At 37.5% G+C, this 20,978-nt stretch overlaps 2 protein-coding genes across 2 annotated transcripts; one reads left to right on the top strand and one right to left on the bottom strand.

The window, feature by feature from the left end:
* Positions 1-234: 234 nt before the first annotated feature.
* On the bottom strand, positions 235-14,245 carry pex3 (peroxisomal biogenesis factor 3). The gene is made up of 12 exons (XM_088928459.1): positions 14,038-14,245; positions 13,541-13,672; positions 10,110-10,191; positions 9,957-10,000; positions 9,266-9,387; positions 8,200-8,266; positions 7,769-7,823; positions 5,656-5,806; positions 4,946-5,016; positions 4,480-4,602; positions 2,674-2,770; positions 235-2,150 (listed from the first exon to the last, which is right to left on the bottom strand). Exons 1-12 carry the CDS (start codon positions 14,108-14,110, stop codon positions 2,055-2,057), a joined length of 1,113 nt encoding a protein of 370 aa, XP_088784585.1. The 5' UTR covers positions 14,111-14,245; the 3' UTR covers positions 235-2,054.
* A 453-nt stretch (positions 14,246-14,698) lies between these two features.
* On the top strand, positions 14,699-19,518 carry adat2 (adenosine deaminase tRNA specific 2). The gene is made up of 6 exons (XM_088928473.1): positions 14,699-14,909; positions 15,621-15,725; positions 16,149-16,299; positions 17,039-17,145; positions 17,745-17,817; positions 18,311-19,518. Exons 1-6 carry the CDS (start codon positions 14,802-14,804, stop codon positions 18,340-18,342), a joined length of 576 nt encoding a protein of 191 aa, XP_088784599.1. The 5' UTR covers positions 14,699-14,801; the 3' UTR covers positions 18,343-19,518.
* Positions 19,519-20,978: the final 1,460 nt, after the last annotated feature.

The following is a 20,978-nucleotide window of genomic DNA, read 5'->3' as shown; positions in this document are numbered from 1 at the left end:
TTATAGGGCAACATGGACTACAGACAGAACAAAACAACAGATCCAGTTATAGCTAAGTGAATTCCTGTTTTGTTTGTATCTTTTTCTGTATGCCATATACGATAGAATATCATGCTATCATGTGGTCAGCTAATGGGTACCAGGGAATAATCCATACTGGGCAAGCGAGGACAGCCAGTGTAACCTAACCTGCCTATCTTTAGGAAGGGTGAGGAAACCACAGCTCCTGGCAACTTTTATTTACAGCCCTTAGGTTTCTATTTTATTGAAGTTCCAAAACATGAAAACTTGGGATACAAAAAAACACGCATTAAAGCGGCAGTGAGACTAATTTTCTGTTCATTTTATTTTTATCTCAGTAAAGTTTTATTCTAATGTGAATTTAAGTGACTAGAAAGGGTTGATTTAGGACAAAACATTTTAAGTTGGTCCTATTGTAATCATACGTTTCTTACACCTTTTTGTACTGTTCCTGGTATGTTAGAAGACATTAACTTATAAGACCTATAAGTAGGTTGACAAGTTTTCACATAGCTGAAAGTCAACATCATAGTTATGTAAATAGCATCAATGGAAATTAATTTGCTGAATTATAATAGATCTGTCACTGAATTGTCCTTTAAGTTAATCCAAAACAGGCTACAACTGGGTAAGGTCTCGTTGCTTTTGACAATAAAATAAGACCAGTACATATGAAATAAACGTAAATAATACCAAGGTGAGTTGAGATGAACAGGTTGATTGGTCTTTTGTCATAAAAATGCCAACCTTTTCACATTACCTATCTTTGACAAGGAAACATATATTACACTATACATATGAATACATATAGGGTGCAATTTTAAAGCAACCATATACAGTAGCTTCAAAAAGCCACTGCACACCACATTAACAAATAATCACTGAAGCCACTTTAAAGAGAAACAACAGGACTAAAAAAAACATCCCAGCTCCAAAAAAATAAAAACTGGTGTCTTCTCACATAGCTGTGAATACACAGTGGCCACAACAATTATCTGCACACTTGATGTCCAGAAACCAATGTTAAATGTATACTGTAAAATCAGTGAGCAATAACCATCACTTGTATGTTATTTCTGCCTGCCTTCTTTCCCAACAAAATGCATTGTTTCTTACAAAAGAAAAACCCAAATTGGCTGAATCTAGTAATTAAGATCATGGTAAAACAGAGGTCATGTTTAACACACAATGCCTTGAAACAGTTGTGGTATTACAGCAGATTTAGTACAGGAGCAGTGAGCAGATCCCCAATTAAAGAATCATGAAACTGGACCTCTCTTTGCTAGGACAGGGCAATCCAGGCTGCCCAGTTCCAAGTAGTGACACATGCATTTAAGGCCCTTTGAGGTTAAAAGAGAATCCAGGTACATAACAGGTCTGGAGAAGTCCTGTAGATTAATAGACCAGCAACATCTACTGTGTGCTTGTTGTGATTTTAGAAAGGGAGACAGGAACCTAAATCAGCCCTTCTGATTTACATTTAAAATCTGAAATTAAGATAAAAAGTAATTCCACATTTTCTCCATTTATACATCTGCAATAGAACACACTCTTTAAGATGCTGCTGTAAAATATTTTTTGACTGAACTCCATCAAGTCTCTTCCTACCAACTTAAGTAAAGTCATGGGAAACGGTACTGAGAGGACAAGAACTGGACAGAGGAGCTCCCTAGCTTTCTGAATCAAGTACCCTTGTCTTCATACAAGACGAGCAGTCTTGGCATTCCTCTTCCTTCTCCTAGAATGCTAAAGGAATGATTACATTGCAGCATCTTCTCCCAGGAAAAACAGGACACAGCACCTTCAGTGCTTTAAGCAGAGAAGGCTGATGAGTGCAGAGATCCTTTGTCTTGTTCCAAAGGCAGAGGATGATTTTTTTCATTCCAGAAATGGAAATTACTTTTGTTTTATAAATAAATTTCATGCGGTGCTACAGGAGGTCCTGCAATGTGTGGATCTGTCAGGAATGTAACTGCCCTTGTTGCGTCAGGTACACATCTGAACAGCTAAGCTCTCCAAGTCCTTGTGGGGGCTTATTTTTGAAGTTCGTGTGTTGGTGAAGGTGGTGTGCTGAAAGCTTCGTAGACATTGGCAGCAAATTCCTTCACTTGCTCAATCATTAGGAGATCCTAAAAGCACAAATATAAAAGGGAAATTAACAGTATCTCCACACAGTGCCAGTTACAAGTTTTTTGAGACATAATGTTTTTTTTTATTAGTGTACCACCTTTTGTTTTCTGATTTTGGGATATGGGAAACACCATAGTAGAACATATTTTTCTGATAATGAAACACGTAATCCATTGCAGTATGAATTAGGATCCATTAAAACCAGATCCATTTTGTGCAATTGATTCAGATCTTTGTTAATATGTTTAAATTAATGCAACATGCAAGTATGTAGTAAATTCCACATTAGAATGATGCGTCAGTAGTTACCATTAGTCTTTAGACAATCTCCTTTGAACCAATTGCTTAGGTTTTCTTAAACCCCAGATTATTAATCAGAAATGTGATTTATTTTCATACTCTACTTTTGAAAAACTGCAATTGTTAAGATAATGATGATTATAAAGTAAATGTCAGTCAAGCAACTATTAACATTTATTATTTTTAACACGGTGTGAAATACATAAACAGGACATTTGTTACCTGAACAAAGTGGCTTGGTACCTCACTGCACACAGAGTGTATCTGTCCATTTATAATGGGGATGATTTTTGCCAATGGAAGACTGACATGAGAGAGACTGCAAAACAGAGGTATTTCATAAAACTTCAGATATTCAAACAATTTCAGAAATGTAAGTTGAAAGAAATGTGGTCAAACTACTACCCTATCTTGCACCAGATTTCATTAGAAATCTTCAAAACGTATGGTTAAAAAGCACACTGGACTATTTCAGAATAAAACACTGAAAGAAGAGTGTGGTGAAACATCTGTACATTAAGAGAAAAGAGTACAATATGTAATTCTTTACGTACTGTATATAGCTATATAATGTCTGGATGAAACTATCTAGCCCCAGTATTATAACAAACTCCATGTGATCCCTCGAGAAATGGCTAGATGTAATCTTTGAATTACAGTATTGAGCTATTAAGAACCAAACAAGATATCCTTAAATGGGCTCCTTTCACCAATCCAAATTCAATCTACCTGTCATTTCTTGACTATAATAATGAATATACCCCTTATTTTAAAAATGATGTTGGTTGATTTAGTCTATTTCTATCTAGAAGATCAAGTAGAATGTAAGAAACGTTATAAACAGGAGGAGGCCATTTGAACCATTTAGCTCATTTGTTTTTTTAGCAGCTAATTTATTTCAAGATCTCAGCCATGTCTAGAAATAAACCAGGGTTTTAGCTTTAAAAACACATTTAATAACAACCTATAAAAGCTAGTTCCAGATTTCCATAACCTGCAGAGTGTACACAAACTCCTTGCATTCTCAGTTTTTAACATACTTCCCCATAGTTTCAATGAGTGTTTTCTGATTTGTATTTATTTTACTGCTGATTCTGAAGTGGTTCACTGAGTGAATGCACTGGAGTTAAAAGCGGCTGCAACAGAAAGAAAATAGTGAGACTGAAGAACTAGCAACTCCATGTTCATGGTAGCATGCACCTGACTTTAAAAAAAGAAACTGACAAAATAGCACCTGTCCCTCCTTGTCAAAGGGTGTAAAGTACAGGAGCCTCCCTAGGCAATCTATGCTAACATCGCCAAACAGGTTTGCTCTATTCCAGGATCAGGTAGCAGATAGTTAAGGCAAATCACAAAAAACAGGAAGAGTTTGCTGGTCACTCTATAGTCAGAAATGATGCCTCAAGATCCCAGAGTCAACAGGATAAATGTGAAGATACAGTGGGAGTGTTAATGCTGGTACACATGACAGTGGCATAAATAGCATACTTTCCATTAAATATGACCCAAACTGAAGTGTGGGAACAAATCAGTATAAAAGTTATGTACAGATGTACAAACATTAATCCATTCCTGGTGTGCAAATTTGGTAGAGACTTATTCAAGTTACCATGTATTGATCATAAGTTGAATACATACAGTATGCAATAAACATGTTTTTGTTATGACTTGTCTAGTTATGATTTGAGTGTTTTTTCTTTGCAGTGTTGCTGGCATTTAAATATTCATAGATAAAAGAATTCACATTGCAGTTAAAAACATGGTATTGGAAGAGGCTGAACACTTGTGCAAGGCACTACACGTGCAGAGGAAGAAGTGGCTTTCATGGGAGATTTTAACTTTTTCTCACAGCGATCGGGAAACACCTACAGAAACTTCACCAGCTGAAACTGACATGTCAGACATGGCTCAGAACAGTTCTCTTACTCGTGGTGTATCATTGTTATATTGTTATATTTAGTACATCATTAAGAACAACTCTGCCCTGCGTGCCTCGAGGTGGATCTGCCTGTTATCTGTCGGGCTGACCTGTCTGTTGTGCTGCTCCGGGCCGGATCTCCCTGTGGTGGTCTGAAGAACTCTGCCATGTTGTCCAGAAGACGACTAAACCCTCGGCTCAGACAGGTGCCCAGAACAGTGCTGAAGTCTGGGCTAGGGAGACACAGGAACAAGCAAAAAAAAGATGGGTCTTTTAACTGCTTTTTAATAAAAACTAATATGGCAGAGATCAGGCTCAACACACACATACATTAGGACCAGTACAATCTTCCCCACCAATACATCTGTGTTCAGAGATGACAAGGTTAAAATTTTCTGTGCTGCCTTTTTTTTAGAAACCTTTCTTTAGGCACAGATTAAAACCTTATACTGTATCTCTGATCTCGAGCAACAGAGACACAAACAGTCAGTACTCATCAAGAAAGGATGTGTTACAGTTCTACAACCTCTGCAGTCAAGGAAAGCTTTTGAAACTGACTGAATCTACTACACTTACTTTTCCAACATGTCTCTGGTTTCATTTAGCAGCTTTAGCGTTGCAACGTCCTTCTCCGTTAAACCACAGGCCTGCAAGTACAACCCAATGGCTTAGATTTTCATAGTTATTGTGAAGCAACTTCAAAACCATCCTCAAGGTTAAGTTGTTATAATTGAACACCGATGCGCAGGCATGAAAACAAGGGCCACTAATTGTAAACTTAGTGCATAAATGGGTGCAAAAGTTGCTTCAAATAAAAGCATAATTAATTAGTAATAAAGCAATTCTTCCCTCTGTTGTTTTGTTTTGCAAGACACTGGAATTGCAGAAGACTGCTAGGACAGAGCCTTATACGGCAGCAGCAGGAGTGACCAAGACCTGCCTAATGCTCACGTTCATTATACTCAAAGTCAAATCAGTGGACTTCTTCATTTAGGGGGGATTTTGACTGAGAGTTTAGCTATTAACCCACAGATGGTGGCTTCTCATCACTGGCTCCTCAGCAAAGCACAGACACCAAATGTCTGTGGTAACAGACACACAAACCACTGACACACAGGGAAACACAAACCAGAGAACGCAACTATAAACTATGGGGAAGTGGAAGAACCTCTTTATGCAGCATCAATTAGCTACTATTTACCAAACTGGGAAGATGGGCAAACAGGCCTCCTCTTGTTTTTTTTGTTATGATCTTATAACCTTTAATGAGCCAGAAAACACTTAACCTGTGAAGCCAATGTGTTCTCCTCATCCGGCATCATATACCAGGAGAGAGGCCGCTGGTGCCCAGTTATGTTGCCTCCTTCGACGAGGGCTCTGATCTGGTTAATGTGCTGCTCCAGCTCCTGAAGAGACAGGCTCTGTTTCAAAGAAACCCTAAAATAAAACACAAGGCACAGAAAATGGCTATGAGCAAAGCACAGCATAGAAATAAACTCATTATTCCTTTTACAGGATGAAATCAACTCCATTTCCACTTTGTATGTGTTGACAGACTGAATATCAAGGCATAGTGGAAGCTATACAGACTATCCCTTTTGTTAGTGCCTGAAATCTTGTGGGTAATTCTGTGGTAATTCCAAAACAATTCAAATGTCAGCAACCTTCATATGCTTAAGGGTCTTGTGGAAAAATAATATGTAGACAGTGGATTTCTCATGCTATTGTTATGACTGGGGGAAAAGTCCCAGCCGAGGAGCAACACTTGCACTTCCCAGCTTGATTAACTCCAGAGTAACTTTGGAACACAGAATACTCTGCTGCTGAGGGTGTTCCTAATAATAGACTTTGGTAAATTAACTTCACAGTAAATCATGAATACCAACATATTATGGGATAAACATTCAACAATGACTGAGGTATTCCTAGAGAGGTCATTAGCTAGTCTCCATAGGAATGGACCACAGCACACAGGAACCAAAAGAAGAGAAAGGCAAGAAGATGATGAGATAGAAGGAAGTGAGGACAGGAAGTGAAGTGAGATTTCCTATATTGTAGAATACTGAGGCTAAAAACGTCTCGCCTATTTTAGCGATGAACTGCTAGAACAGTGAAATTTGTTCCCATTCACTTATGGGCATCTGTGTTTCGGAGAAGGAGATTTAATCCTGGGTAGGATCCATTTTTATTAGGATGCATTTTTTCCCTTTTCGGCCTCTTAAATTGTTTTATAATATATTTAGATTACAGGAATGTTCTGGTCTAAAATAAGTTAAACCCACTGTGCATATCTGTATGTAGTGTGTGTTGCATAGTTGTATTTATTTTTTGGTTAATAAATATTTGTTTTGTCTACATTTTGGTCAGATTATTAATCTATTGTATAGCTGTGGTGAAGAATAAAGGAAAACAAGTGTCATGTAACATTGAGTTACTTTCTGCCCTGTATATTTGTTACCACTACTCTACGTTTACAATAACATGAAGAGCAAACCTCTTTTGCAAACATAATAAAAATGAGTCAGAACAAGGGCAATTGACAAAGACCAAAATCAAATTACCTGAGATAGAGTAAATGCAATATGTGAAGGGCTGATTATTATAGACACATACAGTAGATATTAAAGTGGTCTTGTGTAAATAGCATTATAATAACACTCTAGCAGAGAACCAGGAGACATCACATTGCTTATGTTAACAACATATTTGTGAGCATTTGACTGGAACAGATGCCTCAAACTATATTTACATCCAGGAACTGAGTAGGATTATTCCCAATGGAGAAAACCTGCACTACTTCCTCACATTGTGTTAAATGTTTTTTCAAACAATGTTTGCTTCCAAAAAATAAGCTTCATCATAATATGTAGGCCAAATACACTAGTCTCCAAATTCTACCTAATAAGGAAAATTACAGCTGTACTTTTTTGATGGCCAAGTAAAAACTGTAGATGGAAAGAGAAAGAAATAACTTTTTGCTGATATCCACTTTGCTCTCAGGACTAAATATTAAGAGCAGTGGGGCTGGCTTATTCTTTATTGTAATTTACATGATGCCGTATCGAAGCTGACTTACAATCTGCATGTATAAACTGCAAAATGGTAACAGTACAAACCTACATAATGGATAGTGATATAAATAAGTAAATCATGTGATGCAATAATACCTCATGATATAATGACCAAAACAAGGTACAACATCATTAAAATACAAAGCTCTAAAATATAAACTACTCCTTATAAAAGCAGACTTAAAAGTTAACAGTAGTTTCACAGATGCAGATTTTGGACTACATAATATTAATGTAGATAAGAACATTAATGACTAAGGCTCATGTTAAAGTGAAATCAGTCTGTCTTCCCCTCATGCCTGTTAACAAGGAATGCAGTCAGACTTACCCTCCTAGCACTTCCTGTACAGCTTGCTTCACCACGGTTATCAGTTCATGTAACCCTTCAGAGAAGATAAAGGAGAACAGAAATCAGAAGTTTGTATAATATGATTAGAAACAAGATAAAAGCAATTCTCATGGTGCCCCTTTAAGAGTAACGGGGCACAGTTCCCAAGAAAGGCAAAGTGATGAGGAGAACCTGGTTTAATCATAAAATCATACACACACAACGGAATATATACACCTATATACAGTATACTAGGTACTCTGTGGAGAAAAGAAAGCCATAATGTCATGTTAACTAAGGACTTGAGACGTTTCAGACAGACTGGAATCTCTGAGTATTCAAATGCACAGGATAAAATTAAGCGCATTTAAGAAAGCACGTAAGAAACCTTCTGGCAACTCACTTCTTTAAAAAGGGCACTGCTCACTTACCATCGCCTAAGAGGTGCTGAATGCTGGAAAGATACTGCTGCTGAACATCAGGGGGGGCCAAAGGGGTCTGGAATTGAGAGGTGTGATGATTTATACCTCTGTCACACAGGTCACAGGCTACAGCCAGGGCTGCAGGGTCACATTTTGTGTGTGAACAGCATTACCCAGAACCAGCACAGCACAAAGCAAGATGTTATTAAACCCCATACCGGGTGTTACTTGTTTTCAGTAGTTTATTTTTGTCATGCATCATCCTTTCAAACATGCCTCTGGCCAAATCTGTTTTGCAGTTAAGAACATTTTAAAAAAATGGCTCATTCCAAAACAGGGCGAGCAGCTTTACAGTTGACACCTCAGCTTCTAAGTGTTTTGTCACATCGCTCCCTCAAGCACAAGATACTGATCACTACCAGAGTGTGTTAGATTTGTTTCCACCCTGAATGAGAAATGTCTTCTCAAAAGAATGAAAAATGCACATAATAATCGCAACTTCAGTATTTACAATAATAATAATAATAATAATAATAATGTGTCAGAATAATTACATTAGATCTACCATGCAGTGGGAAAGAATAAACTATTTATTATTGTACATTCTGTAAACACTACTTAATAAACCACTACAATGGTAGAATACCTGCAATACACTGATTGCATTGTTGCTTTTTTTAATTCTTGTTGCTTTTCCTAGATGTGTCAACAGACCTGACACTACAAAAACAGCGTTATAGGTGTGATGCATGCAGCTTGGCACCCCTGCTGGGATCTGATCAGACCTTTCATAGGCATTTGGCTTCAGGACCACTGAGTGTCACTTTGCCAGACAGTAAAGAATCATGCAGCCTCCCTCCACAGGTAGGTTTAATGCTATACATCGCATTATGTAACAGGTTCAGTGATAAACAAGCCCTCTCATCCAAGCATATTACACTGTATGTGGGGTTGAGAAACATCTGTAGCAACACAAATTTGTGAAAGGGTACCAAAGGACAAATCAATCCAGTGCTGTGTTCTCGACATGCCTTAGGTCCATACTGGAGGCTCTGCTTCACAAAAGAATACCTACCGTTCCATTCTTGCTGACAGAGTTATCTAGGTATATGTAACCCCCAATGATGTTGAGCTGAACTCGTAGAAGAATAACCAGCATGCAGGTGCTGTAAACGGCTACTATGCTTCTAGCGAAACCTGGCGGAGAGTGGGAAAAGGAAATTAACCCCAGGCTGTCACACTCAATCGGGGAATTAGTGTCAATTCAGATTTTATGGAATCTAAGGTAGACAGAAAAAAACCCTTCTAGTGCTGTAGGCTACAGCACTCCTGCTCAGTACAGCCAACGACAAGTCCAGTCATTCAGCCTCAGTGCTTAGCTGAGGAGCTCATGGTGTGAAGCTACCATCTGTGGCATTATAACCGAACAATTCTAATTCAGAACCCCCCTTAAAAAGTCATTCAACATTCCTTAACTTTGTACTAATAATAACAAAAGCTAGAATTTAAAGTAAAATCATTAAAAAGTACAAATTTAAAGTAAAATCTTCTGTATGATGAAACAAAACAATTACTGTCCACACCCCAACCTGTTTTACCAAGATGGGCCAAACAGAGTCCTCTCATGTAATGTAGCATTAGCATTGTTCAGAAACAGAATATGTAACGCTTTGTACAATCGTGTAGGAGCAGTAAAATTCAGTAATTGTACAATATTTACAATATAATAATAATACCCAGTATTAAATGGAAAGAATGGAACTTACTGATTATCTTCAGATCTTCCCAGATTTCTAACTTATTTGCTGGCCTAAAACAGAAAACAATAGCTTTTTATCATCTGCATGACAAGAAAATTGTCAGCCCTGTTATGCGCTTTACTCATTTTTAAACAAAATGACACATCTTGAATTACTCACTTGTTCTTTAGCAAAGCTGTGAGGCTTTCTGAATGCAGGTGTTGTATAATGGCATCTCTTAGAGTTGGGAGCATCGATAACACTGACAACAAAAAAAGACAAAGCAATATGGTAACAACGTGGAAAGCAAATGTATTTTCCTGGGAGAAATCTTATGCCAAATTTCCCAGGTTCACAAACCTTGGCTAGACTAAAATGTCTCTTAAAAACATACATAGTAATAATTCTTATATAGTGCTTTCAATACCAAAAGATTACAAATCACATCAAGAACATAAGAACATAATGATCCAAGAATCTCATCAGTTGTTTCTTGAAAAAAAAACAGATATCGACTTCAACCACATGGCTGGGTAACTTGCTGCCATACTCTCACAACCCTGGATGTAAAGAATTGCTTGTTGTTATTAGTTTTAAATGCACTTTCATGCAGTTTCCACTTATGTGTTCCAGTCCATGTTTCACTGCTCTTTCAGAAAACAAAATCAACTGAGTTGACTTTTGTCAGTGCCTTTGAGGATTTTGAATAATTGTTGATACTCCCCGAGTCTTTCTGTGCTAGTGTGGTATATTTTCTTAAGCCCTGGAACGTATCTAGTTGCTCTTCTCCGGATAGATTCCAAAGCAGCTATATCTTTTCTACAGCATGGTGACAAAAAAATGTACACAATATTCTAAATGTAGGCTTACTAGTGTGTACAGAATATGGGGTACTAGCCCTACTGGTGTGTTAACACAGTTTAGACATTAAGTTTAGGATGGAGGGACTGTGGAAGCCTAGACTAAAATTTAGCCAGAACATCAGGGCGAGCACCTCTAGTCTTATGAACAGTGCCATGGGATCTTTAATGTTTCAAGGATGGCGCATGCTGTACAACAGCACAGTGTCCCCTGTCCCCTTACCAGAGCGCTGCAAATTCTGGTCAACAGGGAGGGGAGAGTGCCATCTAGTGGTCCACCCACAGCACTTAGAGCAGTAACCTGTTGTACAACCTACTGTAGTCAGCTTTAGAGCTGAGGCTCCCAGCTCTGCCTGGGGACCACTGTCTCTTCTTGTTTCTGCACCATTCCAGTCCTTAATCATAGTGCTCCTGCTTGAGGAATTCTGGACCAGCCAGACAGATAACAATGGATCAAAACGCGTGACAGTACAGGTCAGAAGATGAGCACCATTCCCGGCAATGCACTACTTCGGAGGCACTGATTTATTTACAAATTTGCTTTCAAATCTTTTTAAAGGCTACACAGGATTGGGAATTGATACCAGTGCAGTACCAGTTCCTGGGTTTCACAACTGCCTGCATTCCAGTGCATTACCTGAGAGGAACCAACTGAAGAAGGAAATGAAGCTAAACATGAGAGTGGCTGCTGATCAGAAACTGACTGCATGTTAAGAGCTGTTTAGACAGAAATAATGCTCAGCAAGGTGAGGAGAGGCAGCTTAACATTCTGTCTTCTGAAGATGTGGGAACAGTGCCCTTGGAGTGAAGTATTTCTGAAACTCAGGACTGAGCGCAGAAACAAATTAACCATTAGTATAAATAAGCAAGTATATCAATTAAAGACATCAATCAGCACTGGAGATGTCGAGCTCAGATGGAATGAAAGCCCTGACTTTGAAGTCTTTCAGCCTGGTTCTGAGCAAGCCTGGCCATGCTTAGCTTCTGAGATCAGGCTAGAAGTTTGTAACTCTGCTGTTATGCGCATCAGTTAGTCTTCGTAATTTGAATGCACAGCAATTGAGAACATGTGTGCTTTGATCAGGTTTGTGCGTTAATTGGTTCAGCTGAGACACTGTGGTTGTTGAGAACTACAAGGACACATTGTAGATAAGAATGCATTGGGATATTCATTTTTTTTCATTTATGTTTCCTAAACTACATAACCAAACAAATCACCTGCTTAAGTGGTCAAAACAAATTTATCCTATGTTCACCACAGCTCAATACACTATATGCAAGTACAAGCAAGGGTAGTTCCCATGGAGTTGAGAATTGCCAACATACTGTAGGGCTCATTGTTTAAAAACAGAACCAAGTAATTACAGACCAATAAGTCTGACCTCTATTGCATATAAAGTTAGTAAAAAAAAAATCTTACTAAACTAGACAATCACTTACATGGGAAAATAATTACAGATAGTCTAGAAAATGTGTTTTTTTCTTGACTAACTCGATAGAGAATGAAAAACAGTAATCTACACACACACAGAGAATATCATAGAATATTTATGCTTTTTAATTTTCAAATTATACCTGTAGGTAGTAGGCATTCTGTGAAATGTGTGTATATGCATTGAGAACTGGTTAATAGAAAACAGAGAGTAATGATAGGGGGTAAAGGCTAAAATTGGGGAGATGCAATTATAACAGTATAGGGTCTGTACTAGGAATACAGCTTTTCCAAAGTTATATCATCTATCTAGTCTCTGTATAGTTAGTAAACTGATCAGGTTTGCAGATGCAACCAAACTAGTATGGTTTGCAAACACTAGATAAGCAAATATAATTAAAATAAGATTCACATAAAAAACAAAACTGGGCAAATATCTGGCGGTTGATATATAATGTAGACAAGTGCAGAATACTACCTGCGCATAGCAAAAATCTCAACTCGAAATACAAAAAGAGAAATGCTGAGTTAGAAGAGATTATGTCTGGCAAAAGACTGAAGTGTTTATGTGGACATATCATTTACATCTTCTAGGCAATATGGGGAAGCGATAAAAAAGCAAACAAAATATAAGAATAAATAATTAAAAGTAGGATTTTAATCAAAGCATGTTATGTTAAAACTGCACAATGAACAAGTAAGGCTTAATTTAGAATATTATGTACAGTTTTGGTCAAGACGTTACAAAAGAGATACTGCTGCTCTTGAATCCGTCCAGAGAAGAGCAACCAGATCCATTCTGGGGCTTAAGGGAGTGTCCTAAACTGACAGACTAAAAGAGCTGAACTTTTTTAGTCTCGAGCAGAAAAGACTACAGTCGCCAAATCACTGACAAAGCAACCCCAGTGGATTTCTTCAGAATCAACGATGAGACAACAAATAGAGGGCACAAGTGGAAACTACGAGGAAATATAAAACCAAAAACAGGAGGCACTTTTCCCCCAAAAGGTTGTGGGAAACAAGCTAGCCAACCACGCTGTTGAAGCCGATACCCCGGCTTCTTTCAAGAAATGGGTGGATATTATCCTCAGTTCAATCTCTCACCATACTGGCTGGAAGGGGCAAATGGCTTCCTTTCATTGGTAACCTTTCTTGTGTTCTTTCTGTATATTATTGATACATATTAGATAATATTATATATTAAAAATTGAAGAAAAAAACGTTGAAGGATAACTGTGTAGCAGAGACACGAGATATTAGAATTAAGCTTAATCTTTGCTTATCTTTCTGGTGGTGTGATGCAGACATGTTGACGTTACCTGTCATGTTACACGTTCTTTGGTTACTTTCGAAGTGATACTGACGTCGGGCTTGCGCAATGTACTCTGCTGCTTCTCTCTCCTGAATTTCTCTGATTTTCCTCTGCGCATATTTACCCAGTAGGTAAACCCCTTAGAAAAAGAGAAAGAAAATAAATTAAATTGTACTGTATGTTATTGTCATCATGTCATCACTTAACTGACTTTATCACTGTTACTGTAACCTACATAATACAGATTTAACAGTACGCTAATGTAATACTTGCTTTTTCATCTTTGCAATTCACAACAGGCTTTGTCGACACCAGAAGAGCAAACTACTGTTGTCACCTCAGCTGGCATGACTTCTCAACACCTTCAGATACGGGGTGCTACATTATGATCAACTTTATGGGATACTAAGTACCTTTACGCTCGATATTACTGACGCTGCTAGTGGCGTAATGTGAATGACTAAAATGCAAATTTAAGACAACACGATACATGAAAATATTTACCTCCGACTAAAGCCCCTGCAAATATAAATTTTCTTTTATGACGTTTAAGGAAACTCCACGTGGACATAAACATTTCCTCCGACTTGAGGCAGATGCCAGACTACAGGTTTTTTCCGCGTTGACAGATTTATTTTCACAATCGTACATGAGAACTAGATAAGCTAAACACCGCTTACAATGCTCTGTACATCGGTGATCATCTAGCAATGCCTGCCCCACAAACTGTATCTACCCCCTGTGAAACTGCGACGAAACACAGGGTTCCGGCTTTAGAGTAAGTAATGTGTAATGTGAAATACTGTTTCTCTCTTGGTTTTCATTGTTCACCAATATACAGTTGAATGGTTCATTTACTACACTTCAAACACTTCGAGTTTAATAAAATTTGACGTGTCAAATACATCTAAATGTATTATATATAAAGAAAAGTGTGTTAAAATTACGTGATTTCGTTTTAGTCGGTCGAAATACTAACTGAATAAAACCTTAAATATTTTCACCGTGCTTTTAAAATTGTTTCTAGGTAAAGCTGTTTTTAGTAACAAACGTTAAACAACAGCCGAGAGGCACTTTTATCAAATCTTCTTGATAAAAACTGGATGCGTTTATCTCCTCACATTATACAGTATTAGTCTTTGGAGCCATTGACATGCCTTGTGTTTGACGTGTACTGCCAACTCACAGTTTTAACCCATTTAAGATTTATACTCGATATTTTGTTAACCTTTTCGGAGTTTTTGTGTGTCAAACCTTTAGGGTAATCCATGATGGGGACGGAATATGAAGAAAGTTTTCCGGGCGAGAAAAGTACTAACCACTTTCAGCCCTCTTCGGAAGAAATACAGGGCTGGATGCAGAGAGCTTTCGATATGGTAGGAACGGTATTTATAGTACAGTACGCTCACAATTCGTGTTTATCTGTTGTTTAAATAACTACTCAAACATCAATGGGCATAGTGTGAAAATATTTAACGTAATGTGATACAGCATGTTTGCTTTGCAAAAATTCTACAGTATAGTTTGTGCAATTTGATTTTTTCCTGGAACAAATTGTCTGTAGGGATGGATTATTTCCTATCACTTTAACCAAGCATGAAACAATAGAAGTCTGTATTTTTGTCTGAATTGGGGCAAGATGAACTGGTTGCAATTCCCCAAAAGGGAAAAAAAACTAACTTTATAGCTCTTTCAATTTATAGCTCAAGATTTAAATTAATTGGAAACAATATCCAGGGTGGCTCTGTGGTTAGCATTGCTGCCGTACAGTGCTAGGACCCTGGGCTCCATGCTAGACCTGGAGTTCTCCCCTTGTTAATGTGCGTTTTCTTCCTGGTGCTCCAGTTTCCTCTCACAGTTGAAGACCTACCCGTAGATTAATTGGCTTCTGGGACAATTGGCCCTCGATATGAGTGTGTGTGTGTCTGTGTGCCTGGTGTCCTTGTCCTGGAGGTATTCTTCCTTGTACCCACTGCCTACCAGGATAGGCTCTGGCTCCCTCACAACCCTGAACTGGACAAAGCATTTAGAAAATGGATTGATGGATGGAAACAAGACCCTGACCCTTTGTTTTTGCAATTTTCCAGTCTAAAGAAGCCTTAGAGAATGGAGAGGTGCCTGTGGGATGTCTCATGGTGTACAACAATGAGATTTTGGGAAAAGGGAGAAATGAAGTCAACGAAACAAAAAACGTAAGTTCCACTTCCCATCCTCTAGGCTCATCCAGGCATTGATGTACGTAGTTTAAAAGTACTGGACTGGAGAAGACAACTTGTCTGCTATAGGATTATTTGCACTTGTAGCTCTTCACCGAGGATCAGTTTTTTTGTACTGCTGCTTTATGTTGTAAGAAAAATCATAGTTCTATTTCAGTGATATGCCTGTATATTCAGAAAATGGCAAATGGAAGTCATATGAAATTGGCGTAGGAACTCTGTGAGGCTCAAACCTGAAATCTCCTGTGTTACTGGACTGGGATTTACAGTACATACATTTTGCCAGTGCATCCTGTTAACATACACCTGTTAACATGAGAAAATAAAGTTAATTAACTATTTGAAACTTAGAAAGGGCTCTAGTAGTCAATTCATCTGTTTTTCTTTTGTGTGTTGCAGGCAACACGGCATGCAGAGATGGTAGCGTTGGACCAGGTACTGGAGTGGTGTCGTGACAATGGCAGGGATTCCAGAGAGGTGTTGGAACAGACTGTCCTGTATGTCACTGTGGAGCCGTGCATTATGTGTGCGGGAGCGCTTCGTTTATTGAGTATCCTGCCTGCTGCCTTTAAGTATCTCTAGCCTAGTCTAGTCTAGTCTGGATTAGTCTAGTCCAATCCAGACTGTTGTGATACACATCCTGCAAAATGCAAAAATATACCACAATGATCCGGCTTAAAGTGAAACTGCTGATGCTTTATTCAAACAAAGGGATAGCTTCCTTTACGATTTAAGGATCGCTGCAAAAGTTATTCTCTGAGGACTATTATTTGTTATATCATTATTAAAGGAAGAAGAAAATCAACTGTACTGAATGAAACTGTTTAGCGTTATGCTACATTAAGTTTATATTATATATTTAAACATTTGTGACTGCCTATAGACAGGTTATATTTTGCAAACATGCAGGAATTATCACATGAATTAAAGAAACTAATCTATAATATTACTGGTGGGAGTCCAATTTACTTTTTTTGCAAGATTAGATGTACTGCATTAAAAAAGGGTAGGAATTGCAGACCTACAGTATTCCTTAATTTCACAAGTGGCACAACACCTAGTAAATTATACATTATATAGCAAATGGGAGATTTAAGAAGACTTGCATGTGCATGGAATAGAGGGATTTGATGAGATTTAACTATAGTAGTTGTGTATACTAGTTGTGATAATACAGAAGAAAAAATAAAAGAGAAAATAAATCATTTCTTAATTAAATGGCTTTGTTAATATAGAGAATACAGACATTTTTGTTACAGAAAAGTTTTATTGCCTTAACATTTTAACATAAATCCCACTAGTGGTTTATGGTTGCAAAAATGAGAGGTTTGGTGGCTGTGGGTCAGTGCTCAATATCCCTGAAGATGAATTACCATACACTGGAACACCATATAAGGTACAGTACTCCATTTCCATTTTAATCTGGACTAATAGTCCGATGGTCAATGATCTGGTGTAAGAAATCTTGAGAGAATGTATTTTCCTTGGTTTGGTTATTGGGAGCAGTTGTCTTGCATTCTGAATGCAGTGCATTCTTGAGTTTGCCCTGTCCTGTCATTATTTTCTTCAATGGACGTTCAAGCAAAGAACTTAAATTCCTCCAAAGAAAACTCTGAAATTCTCCCAAAAGAACTAGAAGACCTTACCTTTCAAATACAGCATTTGTTCTGGCAGAGAATATCCAATGTTCAAATTATATAAACATCCAATAGATCGTAATGGTGAAAAATGAATGTTGAAATGATTTACATTAACTAACTTTTTTGTCTGTGAATAATTTAATTTCAGTTATGATATGCTACAACCAAAGGCAGTGGTTTCTGTGTTACATAAAAGTAGGAAACCCAGAAAAAGCACAATGAGCACAATGTGTCCATTTATAAGTAATATACTATATAGATACAATTTATATGGTTGTATAAATGTTCTTGCTTATTTGTATATTTGATTCAAAGTTATAGCCTTGCCTTAATTAAAAGAACTGTTTATTCTCAGTGTATTTCAGGATACAGAGCAGAGGAAGCTGTGGAAATGTTAAAAACATTTTACAAACAAGAAAATCCAAATGGTAAGAAGTCAGAACTGCAGAATCATTGTGCCAGTGTGTGCAGGGCACTAAAGTTGTGTAATTCCCTCAAATCCTGGTCCTACAGTCCTTTAGATGTTAGAAATTCTGACATCGTTCTCCCTCAGTGACTAAAGTTTCCCAGTCATCTTGAGAATCAATAATTCAATTAAATTAATTGAAACCAGAAAATATGTACCTATGCTGGACCAGAAATGGAAACGCCTGATGTCATCATTTATAAGTTTAAAAGCAAATTCTCTTCAAGCAACTGTGAAATCTGTGATTTCTGAGATAGTTTATGTTCTTCTGTACCTCTTGTACTGTCCTCTTGTACCGTGCTCATTCAACAGAGCCGATAACAGAGAATTGATTTTTCTTACTTCACTCGCTGACTTATCAGCTGTGTCTGTAATGTTAATATTAAAAGGCATACACTACATCGGTAATTTGTAGAAACAGAGCTTCAGATACCCTTGTTTTTATTCATCTGCAGCTCCTAAATCTAAAGTCAGAAAGAAGGACTAAGTGAAGAATGAAGAAATACAGATGTACATCAGTGGGTCCATGTGCAGTTTCTCCAGCTGGGGACTCCAGTCACTCAGCAGTGGGACTTTTGTGAGATAAAACTTGAGCTTGAGCAAAAAAGAAAATGTTTTTGTTAGTGCTGACATTTTTTAAACTGTATTGTGTACAACCAATTTTTTTAACCATTAACAACATTGATACTGTTAACATTCATTGAATATTTCTTGAAATTCGCATCCTCTCTTCCCATTAATAATCACTCCACAGAATCACAATTGATTAGAATGTTTAGTTCACCCACAACTTGTGATTATGGAGAATCAAGAAGGGTCAGATGACTGATAGTTCTTAGGTAAGGAGTATGAATATACAATGTCTTTGAAATCTCAGATGTATGTCGCCTTCATTTGGATCATTTTAATCATCAATCCATTTTCTAACCACATTATCCAATAAAAGGTTGCAGGGGAGATGGATCTCTGCAGGAAACAGGCACAAGGAAGAATGCACCATGGACTGAAGGCCAGTCCATCATAGGACACAGACACAAACACACACAGGACCAGTTTTCCCAGAAGCCAATTATCCCACCAGTGTGTCTGTGGACTGTGGAAGGAGACTGGAGCACCTAGAGGAAACCCACACAAACACAGAGAACATACAAACTGTACACAGATCACACCCCAGGAATTGAACCCAGGGTCCCAGTGCCGCCAGGCAGCAGGCCTGACAACTGTGCCACCATGTCACCCTATTGTAATCATTTTGATTGAAAAAGGTCCATTTCAAAGATACAGTATCTTGCTTGTATAAAAGCCTGGAGTGCATGGAGGAACATAGTAGTGTTTCTCACTAAGCCACTTTCTTTGCTTAAACCAACCATGGTTAAGCTCCGGGTGAACTGTGAGTCTGTTTTTTTTTGTTTATTTGATATACAGTGCATCTTTATTGCTCAGGACCAAAGGTTACTACTGTATATTACTATGTACTATGTACTGCACTGAACTTGCATTTTTGCAGGTTGTGTCATAGCACATGTCTGCCGAAAATGTATCTTATGTATCATTTTTGTATGTGAATATGAATTCTTCCTTTTGATGAAGAACAAAATTATGAATTCCATAATATTTAGTATTTACAGAATGTTAGTTTGCAATAAAAACATTTGAAGCATTAATCATTAGTTTATTTTGTGTACAACCTCTTCAGTGGCAATCATTTTAGGAAAAAAAGACTAATCAAATGTTAGCCAGAATCAAATGATAAGAAGAAAATCAGCTTGCAAAATCTGTATACTTTACATACACAAACTGTTTCTTTTAATACTAGAGGATCTTTACCTATTCACATGAATGTTAATTTTAACAATTACAGCAAATTATGTTTCTAAAACATCCCCTACAGTCATGGTTTATTTTTTCTGACTCAGTATTATGGTAGCATAATTATGGTATTTATTTACAGTATAACTATATGTAACAATATATATGTACTGTAAATAGCTACATTTGTATTCATAACTATAAAAACTAAAATGCAAAAAAACAAGGTGCAAATTATTAGCAAAGCTACCCTCAATGATAGACCAACCTTAATGCAAACTAATTGAAATGAATCTGCTTGTGGAAGTTATCTTACAGTGTAAACTATAAAAGAATGGTATGCTCTTTAAAATGAATGCTAACCTTTCTCTAAACTGGATTTCCAGAGATTAACAGGTGTTAAAAGGAAATTTCTTCAAATATTAAAAGTGCATATCTGCCTTTTCACAGATTTAGTGATGGTGTCCTTAGTGCCCCAAAATACCTGTAAGGCACCTGTAAAAAATAGTCCCAGATTGTTGTATCTTTGACCTGTTGAAAGGTGGAGCTCACTCCCCAAACTCTTGTTTCTTTGGTTCCAGAGATAGATCAAGCAAGAGTATTAATAATGTCTGAACCTTTAATTTACTGAGCTGTTCTTCTATAGTGTCCATTCAGTTCTCAGCATGCTATATTCTTACCATACTGTATGTGGGCATCTTAAACACAAGTCTCCACCTGCTGTATGTGAATCTCCCACTCAAAGGAAAGAAGTTTGGTAAACAGTATGTTGACCAATTTTGTTTTGCAGGGCTCAGCTAAAAACTGACCTTTATACTGAGTGGTAAACCAAATGCTCAACATCTGTGCATAAACTACTATACATTGTATTAGTGGTATATCCTCATACATAACACAGTTTTATTGTGTTTTTATATATGTCTTGTCCAGAATATGTCTTGCTGTTTCATTTCCTGTGCCTAGGGCCCCTGAGAGGACTGGGGAAATGGAGTCAGTTGGTACCAGGCTTTTTGCTTTTTGTCTTGTGAGTATTTAGGGTTGCGTTAGTGCTTATGACCAAAGTTGCACCTGCATAGGTGGTGAAAGGTATGGGAGAGCTGGAAACCTTAGCACAGGCTTGCTTTACAGACAATTTTGAATTCCATATCACTCCAATATGTTAAAGTATCCTAAATTTCTTCAGGTAGGAACAGAGGAGGAAACTGTACAAGCACAGACAAGCTTTCAAAATGTAGAAAGATGCTGACAAAACCAAGCTAGTGGATTACTCTATAGACAGCATTGAACTAATGACCCAAAAACACAGGTGTAAAT

The sequence above is a fragment of the Atractosteus spatula genome, chromosome 2, assembly GCF_055471065.1.
Source record: "Atractosteus spatula isolate fAtrSpa1 chromosome 2, fAtrSpa1.hap1, whole genome shotgun sequence".
Lineage (NCBI taxonomy): Eukaryota > Metazoa > Chordata > Actinopteri > Semionotiformes > Lepisosteidae > Atractosteus > Atractosteus spatula.
This window is presented reverse-complemented; position numbering and strand designations above follow the sequence as displayed.